Source organism: Chiloscyllium plagiosum, chromosome 6 (genome assembly GCF_004010195.1).
Source record: "Chiloscyllium plagiosum isolate BGI_BamShark_2017 chromosome 6, ASM401019v2, whole genome shotgun sequence".
In the NCBI taxonomy this organism is placed as follows: Eukaryota; Metazoa; Chordata; class Chondrichthyes; order Orectolobiformes; family Hemiscylliidae; genus Chiloscyllium; species Chiloscyllium plagiosum.
Genome location: NC_057715.1, coordinates 93,493,701 through 93,521,211, shown reverse-complemented (window position 1 = coordinate 93,521,211; position 27,511 = coordinate 93,493,701). Strand labels below are relative to the sequence as shown.

The 27,511-nt window shown below is 40.3% G+C and overlaps 1 protein-coding gene across 4 annotated transcripts; it reads left to right on the top strand.

Moving 5' to 3' along the window:
- Positions 1-8,146: 8,146 nt before the first annotated feature.
- LOC122550830 (thrombospondin type-1 domain-containing protein 1) lies at positions 8,147-27,216 on the top strand. Of its 4 annotated transcripts, none has more exons than XM_043692135.1 (5): positions 8,147-8,483; positions 9,370-9,533; positions 12,849-13,805; positions 21,654-21,812; positions 25,121-27,216. In XM_043692135.1, exons 2-5 carry the CDS (start codon positions 9,476-9,478, stop codon positions 26,647-26,649), a joined length of 2,703 nt encoding a protein of 900 aa, XP_043548070.1. In that variant the 5' UTR covers positions 8,147-8,483; positions 9,370-9,475; the 3' UTR covers positions 26,650-27,216. The 4 variants fall into 4 exon arrangements, with proteins under 4 accessions (XP_043548070.1, XP_043548073.1, XP_043548074.1 ...); XM_043692138.1 differs by lacking the exon at positions 8,147-8,483 and adding an exon at positions 8,951-9,139; XM_043692139.1 differs by lacking the exon at positions 8,147-8,483 and adding an exon at positions 8,951-9,155.
- Positions 27,217-27,511: the final 295 nt, after the last annotated feature.

Genomic DNA, 27,511 nt, shown 5'->3' with positions numbered 1-27,511 from the left:
TTGCCTTTCCAAATACATGTACATCCTGTCCCTCAGGATTCCCTCCAACAACTTGCCCACCACCGAGGTCAGGCTCACCGGTCTGTAGTTCCCTGGCTTGTCTTTACTGCCCTTCTTAAACAGTGGCACCACGTTTGCCAACCTCCAGTCTTCCGGCACCTCTCCTGTGACTATCGATGATACAAATGTCTCAGCAAGAGGCCCAGCAATCACTTCTCTAGCTTCCCACAGAGTTCTTGGGTGCACCTGATCAGGTCCTGGGGATTTATCCACCTTTAACCGTTTCAAGGCATCCAGCACTTCCTCCTCTATAATCTGGACATTTTACAAGATGTCACGATCTATTTCCCTACAGTCTATATTCTTCCATATCCTTTTCCACAGTAAATACTGATGCAAAATAATCATTAAGTATGCTTTCCTTTATTGGTCAGAGTATTGAGTACAGGAGTTGGGAGGTCATGTTGTAGCTGTACAGGACATTGGTTAGGCCACTGTTGGAATATTGCGTGCAATTCTGGTCTTCCTATCGGAAAGATGTTGTGAAACTTGAAAGTGTTCAGGAAAGATTTACAAGGATATTGCCAGGGTTGGAGGATTTGAGCTATAAAGAGAGGCTGAGCAGACTGGGGTTGTTTTCCCTGGATCGTCGGAGGCTGAGGGGTGACCTTATAGAGGTTTACAAAATTATGAGGGATATGGATAGTGTAAATAGACAAAGTCTTTTCTCTGCGGTTGGGGAGTCCAGAACTAGAGGGCATAATTTTAGGGTGAGAGGGGAAAGATATAAAAGAGACCTATGGAGCAACTTTTTCACACAGGGTGGTATGTGTATGAAATGAGTTGCCAGAGGAAGTGGTGGAGACTGGTACAATTGCAACATTTAAAGGCATTTGGATGGGTATATGAATAGGAAGGGTTTGGAGGGATATGGGCTGGGTGCTGGCAAGTGGGACTAGATTGGGTTGGGATATCTCGTCGGCATGGACGGGTTGGACAGAAGGGTCTGTTTCCGTGCTGTATATCTCTATGACTCTATGACTACCCTCTTATTCTGGGACTGTGCCCTCTGGTCTGACACTCTCACAAGGGAAAACAACCCTTAGTGTCTTATATGTTTCAATAAGATCCCCTCACATTCAGCTAAACTCCAATTAGTAAAAGACCAATCTACTCAATCTCTCTTTATGTCAGTTCCTCCATATCTGCGATCAGCCTAATGAACTCCCTCTGGACTGCCTCCAATGCCAATATATCATTCCTCAGATAAGGGGACCAGAACTGTTCACAGTATTCCACATTTGGTCTGACTGACATCCTGCATCATTTTAGCTAGACCTCCTTACTTTTATACTTTATTTCATTTGAAAATAAAGGCCAACACTTCATTTGCTTTCCTTACTACCTGTTAAACTTGAGTGCTAGCTTTCTGTGATTCATGCATGAGAATCCATCGATCACTCTGTGCTGCAGCTTCTGGAAATATTTCCCCATTTAAATAATATCCAATTCTTCCATTCCTCCTGTCAAAATGCATTACTTCACATTTTAGAATGTTATATTCCATCTGCCTATTTGTGTATTTACCTACCCATTTACCCTGTCTAAATCCCTCAGCAACACCTTGTGTCATATTCATCTCTTGACTTCCCATCATCTTTGTGTCACCTTTAAATTTGGAGATAACATATCACTGTGTCATCCAAATCATTAATGTATAATGTAAACGATTGTGACCCTAACATCAATGCCTGTGGCATTTCATCAGTTACAGATCACCATCCTAAAAATGTCTCCTTTATCCTAACTCTCCATCCTCTATTAGTTAGCCAGTCCTCTATCTATGCTAATATATTACCTCCAACATCATGCATCTTATCAATTGATTTGCCTATACCTACCCTGCTTTTTACTTCCTCAAAAACCATAATAAATTTGTCAGGTGTGATTTCCCCTTCATGAAGCCGTGCTCCTGGATTATTTTATGAGTTTCTAAATGCTTTGCTGTTGGATCCTGTATAATAGACACTAACATTTTTCTAACAGGTAGTAAGCTAATGGGCCTATTGTCTGTTTTTATCTCCCTCTCCTTTTAAACAAGGGTGTTGCATTGGCAGTTTTTTCAATCCCCTGGGACTTTTCCAAAATCTACGGATCCTTGGAAGATTGACCTTGACATCAAGGCTGCATTCGATTGAGTGTGGCATCATGGAGCCTGAGCAAAACTGGAATCAATGAATATCAGGTTGCAAACTCTCCACAGGTTGAATTCCTAAAGGAAGGACATAGGTCGATGGTCATGGCTTTTGGAAGTCAAGTCATCTCAGATCCAGGACATCTCTGCAGGAGTTCCTTAGGGTAGTGTCCTCAGTCCAACCATATTCAGCTGCTTCATCAATAACCTTCCCTCCATCATAAGGTCAGAAGGGGTGGGATGTTCGCTGATAATTGCACAATAGTGAGCACCATTGATGACTCCTCAGATACTGAAGCAGTCCATCTTCAAATGAATAAGATCTGGACAATACTGAGCCTAGGCTGATAAGTGGCAAGTAACATTCACACCACACAAATGCTAAGCGATGACAATCACCTATAAGAGACAATCTAACCACAGTCCCTTGATATTTAACGGTGTTACCATCACTGAATTCCCCACTATCAACATCTTGATGTGCTGGGCTCTGCCAGATTAAGGGTAGGGACATTTGTGACCTGTTAGTTGTTTAATTGTGCACTACCATTCATGGGCTGGATGTGACAGGATTATAGAGCTCAGATATGATATATTGATTGTGGGATCACTTAGTCCTGTTTGCAAGTAATCCTATCTTGTAACTTTGCCAAGTTGAAAGCTCATATTTAGGTTTAGCTGGTGCTTTTCCTACCATGCCCTCTGAACTCTCCATTGAACCAGGGTTGATCACCTGGCTGGATGGTATTGGCAGGGTGGAGATATGCTGAACTTATAGATTGTGGTTAAATACAGTTCTGCTGCCACAGACAGCTTAGCAATGCCCAGCTGTAAGTTGCTGCATCTATTTGCAATCTATCCCATTTAGCATGGTGGTAATGCCACATAATAGGATGGATGGTACCCTCACTATGAAGCAGAAGCTTGTCTCTACAAGGACTGTGACAAGTGACTCTGTCATCACTATCAATACTGACAGATACATCTGTAATGTGCGAGGACATGGTCATATGGGGGTTTTCCTCTTGTTGGTTCCTCCAATATGAGCTGTAGGATGCAGCCACCTCAACCAGTAATGATGCTACTTAGCCATTCTTGGTGATGGGCATTGAAGTGCCCACCCAGAGTTCCTTGCCAACCCCAGTTAGTGTTCAACATGGAACAGTTCTGCTTCATCAGCTGAATTTGGGTGGTAGGTGATAATCAATGAGAGATTTCCTTGCCCATATTTGACTTGATGCCATGAAGTTTAGAGTCAATGTTGAGAACTCAAAGGTCACCTTGTTCCTCAGTGTGTATCCCATCTCTCCTGGGTCTGAGCTGCCTGTGGGATGGGATGTACCTTAGGATGGTGGTGTCTGGGATGATCTCTGTAAAGGTATAGTTTCATGAATATCATTATGTCAGGCTATTGCTTGACTAATTTGTGGGATGTACTTCTCAGTTTTGTCATAAGCCCTGAGATGTTTGATGATGATATTGCATGGTTAATGGGAGTGGGGCATGCCATTTTGTTTCCAGCACCAAAGTTGATGCCAGGTTTTCTGTCTGATTTCATTGTTTTATTTATTATTATTCATTTTTATTCCTAGACAATTACTTTATCATTCCCTGATATTTGCATTGTCTGAGGAAGTCATATGACCTCTCCTGTATTCGACCCTATCACAGATTAGTTTTTTCCTTCACTCTATTCAACAGCCAACTCCTGTCCCACCACTTCTCCCCAGTTTCCCTCCCTTGCTTAGAAATTGTTACTATCTCCAAGTACTATCAGCTCTGACAAAGGGACATTAACCTGGAACAATAGTTTTGCTTTACAGTACAGAGTTGCTGTGTATTTCCATCGGGTTCTACTTTCATATCAGATTTCCAGAATCATCAGCACTGTCATCCTAACTATAATCTTATTGGATATAAACCAAGTTTACTCATTCTTACTTGACAAAGACAACAGCAGTGGATACGAAAGCAGAAGTATATTATTTTTATTGATCATTCTTAATTACTTCACTTTAAGTTTGGGTAAATAATTATTCCTCAACTGTTGCTCTTTATAATACCAATGCAACAGGTTTTGCAAATACCAAATACTTTAACAATAGTTTTGGATTGGTACCTTTTGTTTTTAACAGACTCTAGCTCTGTGTTTTGTGCTCCCAGACTCTCCCTTCTTACTCCTTATCTGAAAGTAATGGCTTAAACATATCAGCACACTGTTAGGAGCAGGAGTTGACTATCACTGGGCCCCTCAAGTCAACTCTGCCATTTGATATGACTCTGGTTGATTTGAGTGTGGTCCTGACCCTGCTTTCTTGGCTGCTGCCTCCCCCACTCCACAATACCTTTTTGATTTCCTTCTTGGTCAAGAATCTATCTACCTCAGCCTTAAAAATATTCAATGATCCTGCCTCCACCCACTCTCTGGGGAAGAGAGTTCCACAGACTCATGATTCTTGAATATAACATCTCATCAGTTTAAATGGGAGATCTCTCATTTTCAATCTGTGCCTCCACTTCTGATCTCTCCCACAAAGGATCCTTTCAGTATCCACGCTTTGCCAAGACCCCTCAGGATGTTGCATGATCCAATTAATTTGAAGTATGATTCATGGGCATGTGTACTTTGTCAATTTGACTTTTTTAAAAAATAAGCAAATTCAGTTACTAGATATTGTTGCCCTATCTGACTGCAGTACAGTCAGGTCCTTACTTTAAAGCCATCCTTGGATTCTTTAAGCAGAAGTTACTGAGAATATCTAGAAAGGAGCCGAACCCTACCTAAGGATAGTGAAGCTGATTTTACTGCAATCATCATTCTGGCTAACATAGAGGACAGCTTGAGTCTTGAACATTGTTGCTTGTGTAGGTGGGTTCCGCATATTGTACAAATATTCACATTGGGGAAATAATGCACATTTTCTTAATCAGAGTTTAAGTCCTTGTTATTGTGTCAAACTGATGTTCTTGCTGTGTGCCAAGGACTGCATAATCCACAGGAGAATGGAGGCTATGATTTAAAAATCTTTATTTATTGCCAGCAATCCAAAACTTTGTTGCTGAGCATTTTGTCCAGTGAGTACACAGCCTATTTTCAATATACAAAACTGCAGCTAAGGAATATAAAAGGTAACTTCGCCAGAATTAAAATAAAGCAATCAACAATGTTTCAGTGAAAATCAATGTCTTCTTTGTATCTAGATTGGAAGGGGAAAAAGTGGGCACTCTGCATCACAGAAATTCTGCAATTATCATTCACTACTCCAGAGTCTTCACAGAGTTCAGATGGAGTCTCTGCCTTTAAATCTCTGTTACCATCAGCCTTCTTAAGCCATTTTCCCTGTCCATCCACTCTTCCCTCCAACAATAAGCAGGAGTTCTTTGCAACTAAAATTGAAACTTGTCTCTGCTGCATCTCTTTGTCAACCAAGTCAAATGTCGTCCAAGGTTCCCACCTACCTCAGCCTTGAACCCCTTCTATTACCTTCTATCCCATTTCCCATCATGCCCTATCTGAGCACATGAGACCCACCTCCTCCTCCCACTAAGCTGTTTACTGTCTAACTTCCCTGCTAAATCTCTGTGCTGGCTGAGATTGTAAATAGTTTCAGAACTGCCCTCATCTAGAAATTCACCCTTGACCCCTTTGTCTTTGCCTAACTACAATCATATTTCTAACCTCTCTTTCTTCTCCAAAGTCCTTGACTGTATTGTCTTCTTCCAAATCCATACCCAGCTTTCATGAAATTTGATGATTGAATCTTACTTCCAATTCCAAGTCCTTCCTCGTCACTGTCTCTAGTTCAAATGGAACGTGTGCTAACTCAGGCTCCTGATTGGACCTCAATGGAGCTTTCAAATCTGTAGTCTTTTTATCACAAAGGCTGCCTGCTTCCACATTCATAATGTTGTTTGGAAATAACTTATCCATGTCTTTGCAACCTCCAGAATCAACTTTGCCAGTGGATCCCCCAGCCTCTAGCTTCCAGTCACTTCAGTTTATCCAAAACTCTGCAGCTCTTTCACATAGCAAGTTCCCTAAAACAGGTGTTGCTTTTGAGGTGAGATATTAAATTCTCATGGAGGCAAGAGCACTCCTGATATCGTTTCAGGAAGGTGGAATATGGGTCATCTGATACTGTCTATAGGAAATTGAGTCTATGTTTAATCTTAGACTAATGAGTACATTTCATTGGTTGCAATGCTTTGTGTGATCCTGGGTAGTGAGATGCTGTAAAAAACCAACTTCTTTCTTTTCCCCATGGTTGCCATACTCATTGAACAAGAGTGGCATCCAGATCCCCCAATAGCTCAATTAAAGTCTTCATCTTCCTCTTGTCTTCCCCCCTTCATGTCTTAACTCTTTTGATTAGATTAGATTAGATTACTTTACAGTGTGGAAACAGGCCCTTCGGCCCAACAAGTCCACACCGACCAGCCGAAGTGCAAACCACCCATACCCCTACCTAACACTACAGACAATTTAGCATGGCCAATTCACCTGACCTGCACATCTTTGGACTGTGGGAGGAAACCGGAGCACCCGGAGGAAACCCATCCATCAACTGGACAACAATCTGTGCATTCCTTCTACTTTGGCCACATATAATCCATTTTCTTCACCCCACCATTCAACCCCAATATTCAGGAATTCCTCATCTAATCAGAATTTGTTGATAACTCAGCTCAAACCCATTAGCTCTGTCTACATCTTGTTCTTCCTTCATTTGCTGGGCGTAGTGTTCACAGGTCACTGACAGTGGCAGGGTAGATGGAGAGAGCAATTCATAGAGCACATGGTATTCTGGGCTTCATAGATAGGACACAGAATACAAGAGCAAGCAGGTGATGCTGAACAAGACATTTAATAGGGCAAAGGTTTAAGGTGGAAATGTGTTGCTGGAAAAGCACAGCAGGTCAGGCAGCATCTAGGGAACAGGAGAATCGACGTTTCGGGCATTAGCCCTTCTTCAGGAATGAGGAAAGTTTGTCCAGCAGGCTAAGATAAAAGAGGTTTAAGGTGAACAGGAAAGATTTAAAAGGGACCTGAGGGGCAAAGTTTTCACACAGAGGATGGTGCGTGTATGGAATGAGCAGCCATAGGAAGCAATGAAGGCTAGTACATTTTAAAAGGCACCTGGATGGTAATATGAATGGGAAAGGTTTAGAGGGATATGAGCCAAGTGCTGGCAAATGGTGCTAGATTGGTTTAGGATATCTGATTGGCATGGACGAGTTGGACCAAAGGGTTTGTTTCCATGCTGTATAACTCTATGGCTGTATAGAGTATTGTGTACAGTTCTGTATGCCACACATTAGGAAGGATGTGAATATATGGTACAATTACAACATTTAAAAGGCATCTGGATGGGTGTATATATAGGGAGGGTTTAGAGGGATATAGGCCGGGTGCTGGCAAATGGGATTAGGTTAGGTTAGGATATCTGGTTGGCATGGACATGTTGGACTGAAGGGTCTGTTTCCATGCTGTACATCTCTATGACTCAATATTGGAGAGATTACAGAAGAGATTTAGGTGCATGGTTTCAGTGATGAGGATAGATTGGAGAAGCTGGAACTGCTCTCCTTGGAGAGAAGGACAGGATGAGCCCTGACAGAGGTTTTCAAAACCATGAGGTGCCTAGTTTGAATAGAAAGAGAAAAACTATTCTCTTACGTGAAAAGATCAAGAGTCAAAGGCACAGATATAAAGTGATGTTCAAATAACGAATGTGATGTGAGAAAAATCCTCATAAACCAGTGGGTAGGGTCTGGAATGCACCGCTTGGAAGTGCGATGGAGGCAGGATCAATGGAAACATGGAAGAGGACATTAGATGATTATATAAATAGAAACAACGTTTAAAGAGATTGGGAAAAGGGAGGGAATGGCATTAAGTCATGATGTTCAATGGACAGCCGGTGTACAGGACGGACCGAATGGCCTCCTGTGCCGTAATGATTTTGTGAGTCTGCTTAATAATATTATTGATTATTATCGATATGAGTTTAATATTTGTAACTGAAGAACAGTTTGAAGGCTGGAGGTACCGTTTCCTTACCCACAGTCAGAATGTTCCCCATTTGGACACTGCCTACACTCCCTGGTGCCGTTCAACTGCGGAACGGAAGAGCTCACCAAAGGCACCACCCACCTTTACAGTCCCGCTTTAAACAAAAAAAAACTGTCCCTCTCTTAAAGAACTGAAACTCTGGGAAACTGCTCCGCTACAACAGAACAACGGGAACAGGAGCAGCGAGACCGGAATAGAAGCGGATTATACAACAGGGTGAGAAAGTGCGAGTGAGTCCCAGACTGTCACAGAGACACACAAACACACATACACACGCGGACTGTCACAGAGAGACACACAGACGGTCACAGACAGAGAGAGCGACAGAGAGACAGAGAATGTCACAAAGAGAGAGAGATCATCAGAGACAGAGAGAAGGAAACCCAGTCACAGTCAGTCAGAGACAGAGACGCAGACTGTTAGACACACACACAGAGGGGACTGTTAGAGATATAAAAAGAGAGAAAACCAGACTGTCAGGCACCGAGACGGAGTGAGAGAGAAAGAAACTAGAGTGAGACCCGGACTGTCAGACACACGCACACCCACACACCCAGACTATCAGACACACACATACACACACCCAGACTGTCAGACACACGCACACATGTACACACACACAGATCCAGACTGTCAGACACGCAAACACACATCCACGACACACACACAGACTTAGACAGTCTCCCACTCTTTCACACACACCCAAACTGTCAGACACACACACACACACACCCAGACTATCAGACACTCGTACACATGCACGCACACTCAGACTGTCAGAGACGGTGTGACACTAAGACTCCGATTGTCAGGCAGAGACAGGGGGTTTACCAAGTACTGTCCAAGTGGCAGCATGAATTGTGGATAATACTGTAAATAACGCCTGTGGTAATTTTTCTAGTTTATTTGATCGGCACCATGTTTAACGAGAATGCTGATTTGATTTTTTATTCTTGAATGTTTTGTGAGTGCTTGACAATAGTTTAATTGCTGAGTTCTATTCAGCTTGATTTAGTTTTGCTGATTTATAGACGTTATTTTGCTAAGTTAAACTGGATTTGATAAGGTGAAGGGTTTTTGCTCGGTTGTGATTTCCTTGTAGGGTGTTGTTCGCGTCGGAGGAGACCACTGTAAGGACCATGCAGCTCTGAGTATGAGAAGGGACATGAGGAGCGAGCAGAGGCTGAGTTTCCTCCCCAGTGATCGGCATGAGTCGGGTTCTCTCGGGTTTCACCCACGTGCTGCTGCTGGCCTTCTCGGGGTATGGTGAGTGGAACAGCAATGCAACAGTTCAGGGACACCAGTAGGCATAGGAGTAGAAATTAGACCATACAGCCCATTGAGTCTGCTCTGCCAGTCAATCATGGCTGTTTCTCAACCCCACGCTCCTGCCTTCTCCCTATAATCTATGATCCCTTGATTCTCAAGTCTCAGTCTGTGGCAATGAATTTTCCAGAATCACACTCTCTGGCTGAAGAAGTTTCTCTTTATCTCTGTTCATAAAGGTCTTCTCTTTGCTCTAAGGGAATGGGCTTTTGGAGTGGACACACTCAGCACAGCCAACAACATAGAAAGGAATTGAAAGCAAATTAAAGCAAGGTTACCTTTTGAAAGCAGCAATTTGAAATTCCCATTGCACTGCACTGTAACAGGTAGTTTGGTATGAGCTGTGAGTTTGTTACATTCCTTCATATGAAGTGGGTGTCACTGACTGAGCCAGCACTTATCGTCCATCCCGTGAGAAGTGCTAGTGAGGTTCCCTCTTAAACCGCTGCAGTCCATTTGTCCAGTTTAGGGCAACAAGTGCAAAATGCCTGTGCTTAAGGTCATAAGATCCTACTGTAGAATAGGAGATAGGACTGCAGATGTTGGAGAAGTCAGAATCCCAATTGCCGAACAATCTTCAGTTGGTAGCCCCTCCCTGCCTCTGGGAGTGAGAAGATGGTGAGTTTGATCACAAGAGACTATCAAAGTGTTTTGGTGTGAGGGATTTCTGAACTGTCCACAGTGTGAGCTTGTCACTGAGTTGTTAGGTCGAGGTCCCGCCTTGTCCTTTGTAGCTGACATGAAAGATCCATTGACACTCTTTCAGGAAGAGAGGGATGTTATGTTCTTTTTATCTGTATTTCTCAATCAACATTACACGCACAAAAAAAACTCAAGTAATTTTTACATTGGAGTTTGAAGGACTTTTGTGCAAAAAATTGGCTTCTGCAAGTCCTACATGTAACAGTGGCTGCACCTCATTAGTACTTCATTAGTGATAAAGCCAGGGCCATTTTAATGTCATGAGTAGCGCTGTCATGAGTGCAAGGTTTGTTTTCTTTTATGCTGTATCTTTTGAATGAGTAATAACAAGGACACAATGTTCTGTGACTCCAGCAAATACCTTATTATGGACAACCTATAATATAAAATGCAGTGTGAATAATGAAATTCTGATACGTTTTCATCATCTCTTCCTTCTCAACAATGTGCTCTTCGCTGTTTGTTTAAGTGCAATTAAGATGTTAGACAACAGGTTAATCTCATGCAGAACAGAAATTGCTGGCAAAACTCAGCAGGTCTGGGAGTATTCTGAACCGAAGAAGGGTCACTGGATTTGAAATGTAAACTCTGTTTTCTCTCCACAGATGCTGCCAGATCCGCTGCATTTTGCTAGCAATTTCTGCTTCTGTTTCTGATTTCCGGCATCTGCAGTTTCTTTCTTGTCTTATTTTAGGCTAATCTCATGGACTGACAAATGTCTTCAAATTCAGAATAAAAGTAATACCAGAATTACAACACCCCCAATATAAGGTCATCAGAAACAGCTGAAGTGTTGTATCATCTTATTGTTTTAAGTATTTATAAATAAAATACATCAATTTTTAAATATTTAAAAATATTGTTCATGGCCGGTTGAACAGAAAACTGAAAAGGGATTTTAATAGGAGATGGACATTTTTAGAACTCTTGGACATTAAATGAGGAAAACCTACAAACAGCTAAATAGAAAAATGATTGCATGGGTTTTTAAAATAGAGCAATGATCAATTGCTGATTTCAAAAGGTTTTTCATAAGGTCCCACATTGGAGAGTAGCACATAAAATTAAAGAACACGGGATTGGGGATAGTGTACTATAATTGGCAGATAGGAACAAAAGAGTAGGAATAAATGGGACTTTTACCAAGTGACTAGCTGGATATTGCAAGCATCAGTCCTTGCTATTCACAATTTATTTTCAGGATGCCAGCTATTCACAATATACGCTAACAACTTAGATGTGGAAACTAAATGTAATATTCCAATTTGGCAGACAACATATAGGTGGGTGGGAGGATGAATAGTGAGGAAGGTGCAGAGATGCTTCTGTGTGATTTAGACAAGCTGAGTGAGTGGACAAATGTGTTGCAGGTGAAGTGGGTAAATGTGAGGTCACCCACTTTGGTATAAAAATAAACAGGAAGGCAGATTATTATCAGAAATAGCAACAGATTGGAAAAGGGTGAGTTGCAATGACACCTGGGTGTCCTTGTACACAGCCAATGAAAGTAAGCATACAGGTGCAGTAGGCAATGAAGAAGGCAAATGGTATGTTGGGTTTTATTAAGAGAGAGTATGAGTTAGGAACAGGGGTGTCTTGCTGCAATTGTACAGGGCCTTGATGCAATCACACCTAGAATATTGTTCTGGTCTCCTTATCTGAGGAAGGATGTTTTGGTTATGGAGGAAGAGAAGCAAAAGTTTACCAGACTAATTCCTGAAATGGCAGGACGGATGTATGAAGAGTCTGGATCGGTTTCAACTATATTCACTGGAGTTTAGAAGAATGAGGGGGGAATCTCATCAAAACTCATTAAGTTCTAATGGGACTAGTCAAGGTAAATGTAGCAAGGCTGTTGCCTGTGACCAGGGAGTCCAGAACCAGAGGTCAAAGTTTAAGAATACAGGGTAGCTATTTAGGACTGAGATCAAGAGAAATCTCTTCACCCAGATAGTGGTGAGCTTATGGACTTTTTTGCCCAGAAAACAATTCATGCCAAAACATTGAATGTTTTCGAGAAGTTAGATATAGTTTTAGGGCTAAAGGGATCAAAAGGTATATCAGATATCTTACGTTTTTGTTACAGTTTTGGAAATCAGGACCTCAATTACTAAATTTCAGTCAAGTATAAGCCAACGATCCCCTGTTTCTTTCTTTGCCCAACTTTCTCTTCTGTCCTTTCACAGCCTCACCTGTTGAGTCATTGTTCATTCAGCTGGGATACAAACTCCCTTACCCTTAATGCATTAAATCTTCACCTCCATTTTGTCACCCCGTCCCTACCCTCCATTTGACTGACTTTCTATCCTCACTGAACTTCGCATGTATGTAATTACCTTCACCCACAACCTCACCCATTCCTGTTAGCTCCATTTTCAATCAATGCCTTCTCTCTCCCTTTTTGACCCCTGTCTCACTAGCCACTCATTAAGTTCACTCACCTCAGTTGCAAGCTTATTGTATAATTGACCCATATTCTCACATATAATTTGAGAACCTCAATATAAATAAACCTCAATAAACCTGAATATAATTTCCTCTCTTTTATTGCAGCTGTTTTTGCCGAATTTAAATATCGACTTTCAAAGCAACCTTGGCATGTGGCTCTAAGTAACCAGACTGTTCAAGTTGACCTCAAAGAATTGGGTAACACAAGCGTACAAAACTTAACTGTGTCTCTCATCGATGTTAACAGAAACCGAACTGTCGCCACAAAAGTGATCGCTGGAAACCGGTCCCAGAGTTCTGTGGAATTTGAATGTTTTCATTTCAATTATGCTGGCAACTTTGAGTTCAGAGTCACGGATTTTACAAGCAACAGCACAACCCAGTGGGCAACTGAGTCATTTCATGTCAAATGGCCAGACTTTTACACTGAGCTGGCAAGAAAAACAGACTCGCAGAGCAACTTCCAGATACAAGTATTTACTCACGAATATTTATGCCCACGGAAAGTGAATATATTGACACTAATCCTAGAAGTTACGAGGATTGATTTAAATGAACCTGGAGTTTATAATGTCGACAAAGTGTTAAAGAAAACGATAAATAAAGAAATTGTACTGTCTAATTCTCAGTGGGTGATATTTGATTGTACTGATTTCAGCCAAGATGCACTCATAATGATTTCCCTGCGATCTCCCAGTACCAATTCAGTGATCTCATCAAAAGGCCCACTAGTATTTACCCAAATTGTTGGGTATAAACTACTTGTCGATCATTTGAGAACAGCTACATGTGAATCGTCTGCAGAGGTTGGTATAGTGACACCACCTTGCACCCACTTACCAGGCAAGATTTCTGTGTATAAAAATCGGAGAGGGGCTTCGTTTGGAAGAGATAGTTTTGTAGCTGAGAAGTGGCTGCGTCCTAGGGATAACAAAACCGAATTTGACTGCTCTGTGTTTGACGCTGGGAAAAATAACTATTGCTTCGAGTACGTTAGCATTCTGAATCACAGCCACACTTCCACCAAAGCTGTAAATTGTGTTACCCTTCAGAAATACACAGGTTCGTATTATTTAACATTATTCTGTATTTCCCTTTCTGTTCATTTGGTTAACAACTTTGGAGTTGCTAGAATAGGGGAACATATTGCATAGTGATATTAAATAATCTGTGCAAACTTGGTAGATAATGCAATGAATAATATTACATTTAATTTATCAATGCCATTGAACATTTTGTAAAAGCACCATGTAACATTGTCCTACATTGGTTTGATAATTAGCCCTTGACGAGTCAAAAACAAGTGTAAAACGTTAAGGTGGATGTATGTATCTTAACTGAAAATTACCATGTTGATGTAATTAACTCAAAATTAATATTTGAAATACTGTCCTGAAATACTTTGTTTTCTCAAAAATAGCCAAAATTTGTTACGTTGATCTTGATTGGTTTACAGGCCCCCAAATAGTAACCACAACATAGGAAGAGTATGCAAGAAGAAATATTGGGTGCTTATGATAAAAGGGAAGTAATAATCATGAATAATTTTAGTCTGTATAAACTGGGAAAGTCAGATTATCAATAGGAACCTCAGTGAGGAGCTCATAGAATGCTTTTGAGATAGTTTCTTAGATCAGTACATTCTGGAACTGACCATAGAGCTATTCTAGACTTATAATTGTGTAATGTGAAAGGATTAATTAATTATTGAACTCAGAGTAAAGACACTTCTAGGTAGCGGTCATAATATAATAACATCTTACATTCAATTTACAAGGAAGAAAAGTGAGGCTAAGATTAGTATTTTAGATTTAAATAAGGGCAGCAGTGTGGATTAGAAAGCTGAGTTAGTTGAAGTGAGCTCAGGTATTAAAAGAGGAGATAGAGACACTTTAAGAGATGTTTCAGAATGCCCATGACAAACACATGCCTCAGAGGCGGGGGATCCTATCATCTGTGATTAACTAAAGCAATTACGGAAACTGTCAAACTTAAGGAAGAATGCACATAATTACACAAAGTTGAGTGGCAGATCAAACGACTGGTTATAATATAAAGGAATGTAAAGAATTGTTAATCAAAACAAGTAAATTGGAACTTGAGAGGAAGCTAACTAGAAATGTAAAAGCTGATAGCATGAGTTACTATAGATCTCTGAAAAAGGAGTTACCAAAGTGAGTGTTGGCCCTCTAGAGAGTGAGAATGATGGGAGAGCTGATGGTAGATAATAAAGAAATGACAGATGTAATGAGTAGCTATTTTTCTTCCGCCCTAACAATAGGGGAAACAAAAATCATCCCTGTAATACCCATAATTCAAAGGGTGATGAAAGAGAATATTTTGGTGTGATTATAATCATAAGCGAAGTAATGTTGAGCAAACTGATGGAGCTGTGGTTTAATAAATCTCCGGGTCCAATGGACTTTGTCTTTGGGTCCTAAAGAGGTGGCTAATGAGATAATAGATGTGGTGGTATTAAATTTCCAAAGTCCGTTTGATTCTGGAAAAATTTCATGAGACAACAAGTAGTGAATATAGCTTCTCTGCTCAAGAAAGGAAGGAGGCAGAAAACAGGAAACTATAAGCCAGTTAGCCTAATGTCTGTTGTGGGGAAGGTTTTAGAATTAATGGTTAAGGGGGGGTTATAACTGGGCACTTGGGGAAAACCCCCAGGTAACTGGGAAGACTCAGCATGGTTCTGTAAAAGGGAAATTTTGTTTACACAATTAACTGTATGTCTTTGAAGAAGTAGTGTATATTATAGATAAAGGGAAATACATCGATATACTGTACTTGGATTTCCAGAAGATATTTGACAAGGTGCCACATAAAAGGTTATTGTGCAAAGTGGGACTGCTGTTAATAATATACCAGCAGGGATAGAAGATTGGCTGCTGGCAGAAAACAGAGAGTATCATAAATGAATCTTTTTCAGACTCGCAGTATGTGATGAGTAGGTAGAGCTAGGCCCTCAACATTTAACAATTTTTCTCAATGATTTCGATGAGGGGTACAAAGGCATGGTGGCTAAATTTGCAGATGACTCAAAGACAGGTAGAAGAGTATAACAAGGGTGCAGACCAATATAGATAGATTAAGTGAAATGGCAAAAATTGGTCAGATTGAGTGTAATGTTGGAAAATAAAGTTCACCTTACCAGGAAGAATTCTACCAGCAGAAGATATTATAATGGAGACTAACTGAAGAATTTCAAGGTGCAGATGGAACTAGGTGTCCTAGTGCATGTGTCAAGAAGTTAGTATATAGATATAGCAAGGGATCAAGATGTTACACTTCAGTTATCCAGGGCATTGGTGAGACCACTTTTCTCAAACTGTGTGCAGCTTTGATCTCCTTCTTTAAGGAAAGATGTAAATGCATCAGAGGCATTTCAGAGGAACTTTACGAGATTGATATCTGGAATGAGTGAGTGTCTTATGAGGAAAGATTGGACAGACTGGGCTTGTTGTTACTAGAGTTTAGAAGAGTGTGAGAGGTGATTTGATTGAAGCTTATAAACTCCTTAATGGGCTTGTGAAAAAGATATTTTCTCTTGTGGTTGAGTCCAAAACAAAGGGACACAGTTTTAATCTTAGAGTCATTTTTTAAAAACAGAGATGACAGGAATTTTGTTTTGGATTAGAGTGGTGCTGAAAAAGCACAGCAGTTCAGGCAGCATCCGAGGAGCAGGAAAATCGATGTTTGGGCAAAAGCCCTTCATCAGAAATACAGGCAAAGTGCCTGGAGGGTGGAGAGATAAATGTGAGGAGGGTGGGGGTGGGGAGAAAGTAGCGCAGAGAGGTGGAAAGGAAGATAGGCAGGTAGGACAAGTCATGAGAATTTTGTTTTGTCTCAGGGAGTTGTGTGACTTTGGAATTCTCTCCTGCAAAGGCAGTGGAGGCAGAATCGTTGAATATTTTTAAGGAAGAGGTAAAAGGATTCTTGTGGCAAAGGAATCAAAGGTCATTGGGAGTAGCTGGGAATGTGGAATTTGGAAGACAAGTAGATCAGCCTTGATCTTGAAGGGCCAAATGACCAACATTTACCCTAAGGTTGCTCGTAAACAGAAGGGACTCTCCACAATCACTGAAATGTGATTCAGCAAGCAAAATATAAATTGTGGAATAATATTAAAATTAAGGTAGAAACTCAAATATCAGACCACAAATTTTAAAGTTTTCAAACAAAAGTCAACAGTTTTAAATACTGTTTACAGGAAATGGGATTCCAAACTTCTAAATTAGTTTTTCAAGACAAGAGAATTTGTTCATAAATAATTACTAATTAGTGCACAATTATAAACTAATTTATTCCTGATTTAATATGGCTTAACTTTTTCGGTGCTATTTACAGCTTCAATAGTGTATTACTAGCTTAAATGTATGACAAGTTAATGTTGAAATGATTCCATCGATGAAGGCTACAAAAACACACCTTGTAGAAATGTCGGGTGTCTCTGATGGTAACTTTAGAATTTGTGTTTTGCTGTACACAAACACATATTAATGTACATATGCTTTAACAACAGGCAATTCACATATTGAATCATGCAACTATAATTTACTTTCTCTTTGTAATTCACAAATTGCAGTCAAGGGAACTTTCTGAACCTTAAATTTTCAAGGGACAAAGAGAAGGATTGATCACGTCTGAGAGAAATATATAGTTATAATTCTTTTTGTTGACTTTCTTTTTGTCCCAATGGCTCTAATTCTTACTGCAGTTCTAGGAATTCTGTGTCTCAGTGCTAATCTACGTGAGCTAACACGGTGATTGTTTGTGGATTAGTTAACATCACAACAAAGCAGGTCCTGAAATCCCCTAAAATCTACACACATGCAGCTCTTAAGAGGTGACATTTCTTTGAGTGCTATTTTAGCAGAGGCATGCAATACAGTAGCAGGCAATAAAAATGTATTGCAAAACATGTACCTGTGAGTATTTCTAGCCTACACTGTAGCTGCTTTGTTCTGTCTTTTCACAAGTGATGTTATGTTAATACATTTAATATAGTTACTATTTATTTTGTTACGATGATCCAATATAAGTAAATTATGATAATGCAATTAATGTTTGTAATAGTTTGTAATAATTCATACAAAAGTTCTAAAAAACACAGTTGTATCAGTTCCCTGCACCTCTTCCCCTTTGAGACACTCCTTATCTCTTTTGCCAGTCTTCTCTGTATCTGACCTAATAGCTCATAGTGTGCTTCAATATTATATTTATTTTATGCTCCTATGACACGTCTTAAATTCAAATCATTTCATTGGAAGCATAGCATAAGTATTGAGGCAATGTGAGCACATTTAACATCTTGGATTTCTTTGTTTTTGGTGACTATAAAAAATGGTCTACCAATTTAAAGATTCATTTTTTATTCTTTCTTAGGATGTGAGCATTTCTAGCTAGGACAGCATCTTTTCCTGCTCCTCGGATGCTGCCTGACCTGCTGTGCTTTTCCAGCACCACTCTAATCTAGACTCTATTGCTCATCTCTAGTTGTCCTTGAGAAGGTGGTGTGGGGCTGCCTACTTGAATTGCTACAGTCCATTTGGTGGATTAAGCCCCAAGATGCTATTAAGGATGGAGTTCCAGTTTTTTTGACCCAGAAGCAGTGAAGGACTGATGATACAGTCACAATGGTGTTAGTGTACAAAAAAGGGTCATTGGCCATCCTATTGTACCAGCTCTCCAAGTGAATGTCATGATTTAGTGCTGTTCTCTTGCCTTTTTCTCATGTCCCTGAACATTATTTATCTTTGCATAATCATCCAATGCCCTCCTGAACCTGCCTCCACCACACAATAAATTGCAGCCCCAAATCACTTGTTGAATGAAAGGTATTTTTGCTCACATCATATTTTCTTTTACAGATGGAACAGTTTCTCTCTATCTAACCCTCTCATGATTGTGAAAACTTCTATCAAATCTCCTCTTAGCCTCCCTCAGTCCCAACCTTTCCAATCTATCCTCAAAACTGAAGCTTCTTTTCCCTAGAAGCCTACTTGTAAATCTCTTCTGCAATCTGTCCAATGTGGTCAGATCCTTCCTGTATCATGGCACCTAGAACTGTATACAATACTCCAGCTGAGGTCATTAACAAGTATCTTACACGATTTCAGCATAAACGACTTGCTCTTGTACACTAAGTCCCAGATACTGTACGCTTTATTAATTCACCTCTTCATCTGACTTGTCACTTTTATAATGTGTGCAAATATTGACCCTGAATCTGTTCCAATGCCCCCTTTATAATTATACTCCTTATTTTATGTTATCTGACAATAATTGTCCGACTAAAATGTATCACCTCATGCTTCTTTACCTTGAACTTCATCTGCCACCTATTTGCCCACTCTACTAACTGATCTATGTTCTTTGGAAGTTCCACTCTATCTTCCTCACAGTTTACAATGTTTACAGGTTGTGTTCAAGTCTTTTGATCTGCAGCTTTGAACTTGTCCACTGCACACCAAGACCTATATCATCAGGAAAAGCAAATGTTGCAATATTGACCTATGGGAAACTCCACTACAAGCCTTCCTCCAATCCAAAAAATGTTAATTGACCATTACTTTCTGTTTCCTATTAATCAGCCAGTTTTGTACCCATGTTGCTAATGTCCCTTTTATTCCAAAAGTAATAGATTTTCTAACAGGTTTGTTGTGTGGCACTGTATTGAAAGCTTTCTGAAAATCCCTGTACGCCATATCATCAGCACTACAATCATTCAGCATGATGTTTTCTCTTCAAAAAGCTCCAGCAAGTTAGTTAAGCATGATTTCCCCTTGAGAGTGATGTTGATTCTTTCTGTCCAACCCTGTTTTCATGTGAATACTAGTTGTATCTAAATAATTTTTTTCTAGAAGCTTCTCAACCATTGAAGTGAGAATAGTTCCAAGATATCACTTAAGTTTGAAAAGCAACCCTCCACCACCACTCTCAGTCTTCTACCTTCGAGTCAGTTCTGTATCCAAATAGTTAGTTCTCCCTGAGTGATGTGCCACAAGGATTGATGCTGGATCCCCTGATTTTTGCCATTTACATAAATGATTTGGGTGTGAACATAGGAGGTATAGTTAGTAAGTTTGCAGATGACACCAAAATTGGTGGACAGCGAAGAAGGTTACCTCAGAGTACAACGGGATCTTGATCAGATGGGCCAATAGGCTGAGGAGTGGTGGGATGGAGTTTAATTTAGATAAATGTGAGGTGGTGCATTTTGGAAAGGCATATCAGGGCGGGACAATTAATGGGGAATGTTGCTGAACAAAGAGACCTTGGAGCGCAGGATAATAGTTCCTTGAAAGTGAAGCCTCAGACAGATAGGGTAGTGAAGAAGGTGTTTGGTATGCTTTTCTTTATTGGTCAGAGCATTGAGTATAGGAGTTGGGAGGTTATCTTGTGGCTGTACAGGACATTTGTTAGGCCCCTTTTAGAATATTGTGTGCAATTCCTGCTATAGGAAGGATGTTGTGAAACTTGAAAGGGCTCAGAAAAGTTTAACAAGGGTGTTGCCAGGGTTGGAGGGTTTAAGTTATAGGGAGAGTCTTGAGCTTTAGGGAGAGGCTGAATTGGCTGGTGCTGTTTGCTACAGTGTCGGAGGCTGAGGGGTGACCTTATAGAGGTTTATAAAATCATGAGGGACAAGGATATGTAAATAGACAAGGTCTATTCCCTGCTTTGGGGGAGTTCAGAACTAGAGGGCATAGGTTTTGGGCGAGAGGGGAAAGATTTAAAAGGGACCTAAGGGGTATCTTTTTCACGCAAAGGGTAATGCGTATATGGAATGAGCTGCCATTTAAAAGGCATCTGGATGGGTACATGATTAAGAAGGGTTTAGAGGGATGTGGGTCAAGTGCTGGCAAATGGGACTAGATTAATCTAGGATATCTGGTCAGCATGGACGAGTTGGACTGAAGGTCTGTTTCTGTGCTGTACATCTCTATGACTATGACTATTTATAATTCCAAGTGTGTAGCTTGAAGGGGAGCTTGCAGATGCTGGTATTGCCATGAACTGATGCCCTCATTCTTCTCAATGTTAAATTTCATAGATTTGGAAAGTGCTGTCTGAGAAGTCTTGGTAAGTTACTGCAGTACATCTTGTAGTTGAAATTCTGTCATTATTACATATTGGTGATGAATGGAGTGAATGTTGAAGGTGCTGGATGTGGTGCCAATTAAGCAGGCACTTTTGTCCTGGATGGTGTCAACTTCTTGAGTGCTGTTGGAGCTACACTCATCCAGGCAAATGGAAAGTCTCCTGCTATATTTCTGACTTGTGCCTAATAGTTAGTGAACAGGGGTTGGGGAGACAGGATGTGAGTTAGCCCAACAAGTCCAGTCCGACCCTCCAAAGAGTAACCCACCTAGACCCATTCCCCTACCCTATATTTATCCCTGACTAATGCATCTAGCACTATGGGCAATTTAGCACGGCCAATTCAACTGACCTGCACATCTTTGGATTCTGGGAGAAAACCGGAGCACTGTGAGGAAACCCACGCAGACACAGGGGGAATGTGCAAACTCCACACAGTTGCCTGAGGCAGGAATCGAACCTGGCACTGTAAGACAGCAGTGCTAACCACTGAGCTACCATGCCGCCCATAAGCAGCAGTCACTGCATTAGAAATAAGCACTCTGGCTTATTTTCCATCTCCTTAACCCAAGTCTGAAATTTGCTGCCATTTTTTACTTTGCTTGATATCAATTAACTCAGAACAAACCAGTGATCAGAGATTGAACGATTACCTTCTGCAAAAGGTGCATTTACCCATTGAGCTTTTGGGGGAAGAGGAGAGGCTACATGAAAGGTTGTTGTAAATCCTATGAATGGAATTAAACATAAAGTAACCACAAGACATAATTTTTCCGGTAGTAATCATTTTTTTCATGTTTATAGAAAGAGGGAGTGTTTGGCTGTCTTGGAGTCCATGTAGTGTCACGTGTGGTGACGGAGTACGTGAGAGATACCGACAATGTGTTGCGTCCTTCTTGGGGACGGCTGCTTGTAATGGGGAGAAGAAAGAAGTCTCCTATTGTTCACTTGTGGATTGTGCTGGTAAGTAAATACATCAAATGTAAATTTTCCAGTTTTCAAAGAAAACATGCAAGGTTGTCAGACACTAATCTTCATTAACTATCACTGGACCCAAAATATTAACTTTGATTTCCCTTCACAGAAGCTACCAGACGTATTGAGATTTTCCAGCAATTTATGTTCTCATCACTTCCTGTTCTTGTTGCATACATACATTGTATTTATCTGATGGTAGATGTGACAGAAGAGCAGGGCTTTGCTCAATGTTAATGCAATAGGGAACCCAATAGTGACAGGTTAGAGTCATGAAGAATGATGATATTAACACAGCTGCATTATGTTTTACAAGAAGCCAAGATAAGAGCAATTGAGCAAAATGATATTTAAAAAATAAAAGAGAAATGAGGACATGAGATTACTGAAAACAAAAAATGCTGGAAATTGCAGTGGGTCAGGCAGCATCCATGGAGAGAGAGAGCATGAAGAGTCATCTAGACTCAAAACGTTAACTTGTTGTCTCTCCACAGATGCTGCCTGACCTGCTATGACCTCCAGCATTTTTTGTTTTCAGTACAGATTCCAGCATCTCCAGTAATTTACACCTACATGAAAATAAATAGTATTGCAGGCAATTGTTTTCAAATCCAATGATTGAATATAAAAGTACACTGGCAATGTTTTAAAACAAGTGACAATATTCGCCCTACATTGCATCTAGAACTATTTGAGCATGGAAAGAATGATTATTATAAATTAATTTCAGTGAATTCAGTGATTTCAAAATTCACGTTAAAGATGAAAAGCTTTTCTGAATAGAAAGTAATATACCTGCTTATATAATTCTCAAATGTATCACTTAAAAGTCTGAATGTACTGTACTTCACACATAGTTGTGTACTTTTAAGTGCAGTGTATTATGTAGGAAAACATTGTCCCTACTGGGTAAGGTACTAGGAGACTCACTGTCTACCAGTATTAAGTTACCATGTTCAGAGAGAAAATCGAAAGAGAAAAAGAACCAATAATTAACAAAAAGAAATAAACCATATGACAAGTAAAAGTATAGAACCACAAAGCATTCAGCCTATCCTTTGTCACAACTCTTTAAACAAGCTATCCAATTAGTTCCATTCCTCTGCTGTTTCTCTATGACAATATGATCTTTCAAGCATGTATAAAATTGATTTTTGAAAGCGAATAATAAATTTGCTTTTATTAGTCTTTCAGCCAGCACACTCCAAATTGTAACTGTTCAACAATTAGGAGATCTGACATCCTCACCTTAGCCACATGTGACTCCATACCCCTCCCACAATGTGGTTGACTTTTAATTGCCCTCTAAAATGGCCCTATCAAATCATTCAGATCAAGGGGAGATTGAGGAATGGACAATAAAGGACTGGCCTAGCCAGTGATACCCTCATTCCATGAATAAGTGGAAAAAAAACACTGCATTTAAAAAAAACTCATCTCCCTGAGGTTCTTTGTCTAATAATTTAAACCTATGTATGCTGTCTACTGGTCAACCTGCCAAGGAAAACAGTTTCTTCCCATCTACCTTATTGAATCCTTCACAGGCTTGAACACTTTGATTAAATTTCCTCCTAGCCTTCACTGTTCTAAGGACAATCCCAGTAAGTGTGGATGCTTGGGTAGGGGTGGCAAGTGGCTCACTCATCAGCACTGCTGCCTCACAGCACCAGGGACCTGGGTTTGATTCCAACCTCGGGTGACTGTTTGTGTGGAGTTTGCACATTGTTCCCATGTCTGCATGGGTTTGGTCCAGTTTCCTCCCACTGTCCAAAGATGTGCAGGCTGGGTGGATTAGCTGTGAGAAATGCAGGAATACAGAATTTGGATGGGATTCTCTTCAGATGGTTGTTGTGAACTCGATGGGCCGAATGGCCTGCTTCCACACTGTAAGGATTCAGTGCAGCTTTTGACATCACTTGCATCGCCGAAACATGCAATATGTAAATCCAGAGATGTAGAAAGCTTAACTTAGGTCAGTGTTTTAATTTTATTAATTTGGATGCGTGTTGCTGTCTGGGCAGCATTTATTGCCCATCCCTAGTTGCCCCTGAGAAGGTGATGGTGAGCTACCTTCTTGAACCACCGCAGTTCATGTGCTGTAGGTTGACCCAAATTGTCCTGAGGAAGGGAATTCCATGATTTTGATCTAGTGACAGTTATGGACTGGGGACATATTTGTAAGTCAAGATGGTGAGTGGATCGGAGGGGGCTTCAATGTGCCTTCATGGTGTTCCTCTGTATCTGCTGCCCTTATCCTTCTAGATGGAAGTGGTTATGAGCTTGGAAGGTGCTATGTGAGGATCTTTGATGAATTTCTGTAATGCATCTTGTAGATACCATACACTGTGTGTCACTGATCATGGATGGTTGTGGGAGTGGATGCTTGTTTAGGTAGTAAGACATGTGAAAAGAAGAAATAGGAAACCAAGTAAGTGTCCACTGGTGCCATTCCAGTATTGGAATCCAATTCTCTGCACTCTGAACATAGTTTTCTTTATTTTAATGTGATAGAGGGAGGTTTGTGGCTCAGAAGGTCATAATGCTCCAAGCCCAAAGCTCCAACTTAAAGACCCACCCCAGAATTTAAATCCATGGAAAGACTATTTATGAGGTATTGCAACAAGTTGATGATCAGCATTATAATTCTATGAAATCTCAAAGTGGGCAAAATGTTTGTGGAGACACAAAACAGGGGTGGAGGGTAAGGGGACCAAATTTAGAATCATGTTAAACAATTTTATTGATTTTAATTTCACATGGTCAGCTCATTTGGTAACACATTTAGCTTCAATACCTGAAACTATTTTGATTCTAATTACCTTATAGTGACTATAACTGAAATAGTTACACTAAATCCTATAGAGACTCATTAACTAGGTTCATGTTTCCCTGAATATTGTAGATGAAGGGTGATCTATCAGAGTCGTTCCTAATGGAATTGAGAGAGAGAAACTGTCTCCTTTGGTGGGAGAGTCCAAGACAAGGTTATAACCAGGCCATAAAATGGTGATGTCACGACACACTCTTTCACACAAAGGCTGGAGGAAATCTGGGATTCCCTACCCTGAAAAATTTCAAAACATAGAATTCATAGAAATTGAAGATATTTTATTTGATAAGGGTAATTCATGGTTCTGGAATCAAGGTAACTGGATGGAGTTAGGGTCAGCCATGATCTAACTCAACAGCAGAACAGGCTTGTTGGGAGGGAAGGAAGTCTTGAGTAGGCTACTCTTATTTCAAATTTCCTAAAGTTTGTTTGTTTACTTAAATATTAAATCTTTTTCATTATACAGAACAGAGTGCTGGAACAGTTCACAATGAAGCATATAACACAGGCAATATAGTAACAATCACAGGCATTTCTCTCTGTCTGGTGATAATCATTGCAACCATTGCTATCACTATACGGACAAAGCTATCACGTAAGACACAAGCCTGCAGCACTGCAGGAAGACAGGGCTCAGGACCTCCACACAGTTTCAGGAAAAACCTTGAAAATGAAAGAAACTTTTGTGACCTGAACCATCAACATGACTTTTTAACTGACAATGTTGCCCCGGTAAAACTCAACGATGGTCTGAATATCCCTTTAACGTACAGGAGGAGCCAGCATTTCATTCCAAATCAGGACTCGCAGGCTGAAGAAAACCCAGGGCAACAAAGTGCTCAGAAAGTGATCCCTCCGATATTTGGATATCGCTTGGCACATCAACAGTTGAAAGAAATGAAAAAGAAAGGGATAACAGAAGCAACTCAGGTGTATCATGTAACACAGCACCCACTAGATGACACGGTCATTAATGAAGCAGGAGCCCCAGTTACAGAAGTAGACCAAACTAATGTCACCACTGTCATTGCACCCCATATGGACAAAGAAAGCGATGTTGAAAGTAGCGCAAACAGATTTCGCATTCAATCTCCATTTACAGATCAGAAGTCAATTTATTACAACCAACAAATGGAAAAAGCAAACCATAGGATGGATTATACAATTGCACCTTCTCCAGAACCGTTTGTTGACTACTTCCTGCCATACCAAATGCCACAATTAAATTGCACGGGACCTAATTGTGAAGCCAGTAATAAAACCCTTCCAGGTAGGCCAAGAAAGTTCAGGCGTTGTGAAACTGAGATAGAAATGTGTGAAAGAGGGAGTGGCAGAAATCCTAATTTTAGGAGGACATCCAGTTTCAATGAATGCAAAACTGCAAAGTCCTACAGAGAAAGAAGTCTGTCCACTTGTACACAGAAACTTCCATCCCACTCTCACTCCAGAGCTATTTGCAGGACGGCAGCTGGGACTGACAAATCCGCTGGTGACAAAGTAGTAGCTCAGTCCAGATTTAATAGTGCTAGCTCAGCAAAACATCATGGCCGGACTTGCAGTGCATTTGCAATGGAGCCGTCGAAATATCACAAGAAAAGTAGTCAGCCTGGAGCTCAGACTTGTAAAACTGAGATGGCAAATGAACAGCAAACAACAAGTAGTATTCTTACTAACTCAGAAACCTGTAGAGGCAAGAGAAGATCGAGCATGTCAACAAACCGATATAAATTAACTCCTAAAGTTAGTGATCCCAACTCTGAGAACTGTTCCAATCGGAGGTCTCCACGGAGCAATCCATTACCTCGTCATCAGTACAGACATGATCGGTGTCAGAGTTTTCCTTCTGATCCCAATTTTCTTCTCTATGACAATTCTGGTTTTGAGTTAACTACTTCAGAGCAGCAGATAATTGATTTGCCAGCGCATTTTAGTTCACACATAAACGAAGATGAAGAAGACACCAGTACTTTAAGTAATGAAAAGCTGGTGATCTGAGAAACTTGAAAAAAGAAACTTTTTAGATCTATGCAAAAAAAATTGTTTGTGTCTTAATCTAAACCTGTCTCGTAAAAGTGACTTTAATTTGTTAATGGTGAAAAAATAGATTTTATAAGGAAAATTTCCATTTGAAAATGAGAACCACTATCTGACCCACATGTTGACTTTAGATTTCCCAACTTTGAATTCTAAAGGGGCATTATCTATCTCCATTTTTTGATACAGAAAGGGAGCTAGATTTTAGGGGAAAATGCATTTGGTTAATAGATTTATTTCCACATTGAGTGCAGAGACAATCCATGAAAAGTTTGTGCAGAATTTCAAAGCAACTTTACTGAAACCAGTTGAAGGGTGAACTGTTAACCTGTACTTAGCTATGTGTTCTACTGATATTAATGACCCAGCTAAGCGCAGTGGTATTCTACAATTTCAAAAGCACAGGGTATTAGTTGAATTTATGTGCAAATTGCACATCAGAGGTCTATGTGTAAAGATTTTAAATATGCAATTGTGATTCTATGTGGTGACCTTCATTTAATAATAAATTCTCAGTTGCAAACCTCACAAATAAGTGTATTACTTTTAAAGCTGTAATTTCTATTGATCTTACACATAAAGGTCATGAGATCTCCACAGATGCTGCCAGACCTGCTGAGTTTTTCCAGCATTTTCCATTTGTTTCGGATTTCCAGCATGCGCAGTGTTTTTTTTAGATTAGATTACATTACAGTGTGGAAACAGGCCCTTCGGCCCAACAAGTCCACACCGACCCGCCGAAGCGCAACCCACCCATATCCCTACATTTGCCCCTTAACTAACACTACGGGCAATTTAGCATGGCCAATTCACTTGACCTGCA

What these genes read in the sequence shown, in the direction of transcription:
- LOC122550830 (XM_043692135.1), top strand. Translation starts at nt 9,476, where the DNA reads ATGAGTCGGGTTCTCTCGGGTTTCACCCACGTGCTGCTGCTGGCCTTC. An exon ending in GCTGGCCTTCTCGGGGTATG is followed by an intron (nt 9,534 to 12,848) that starts GTGAGTGGAACA and finishes CTTTTATTGCAG; the next exon opens with CTGTTTTTGCCGAATTTAAA. An exon ending in TACCCTTCAGAAATACACAG is followed by an intron (nt 13,806 to 21,653) that starts GTTCGTATTATT and finishes TCATGTTTATAG; the next exon opens with AAAGAGGGAGTGTTTGGCTG.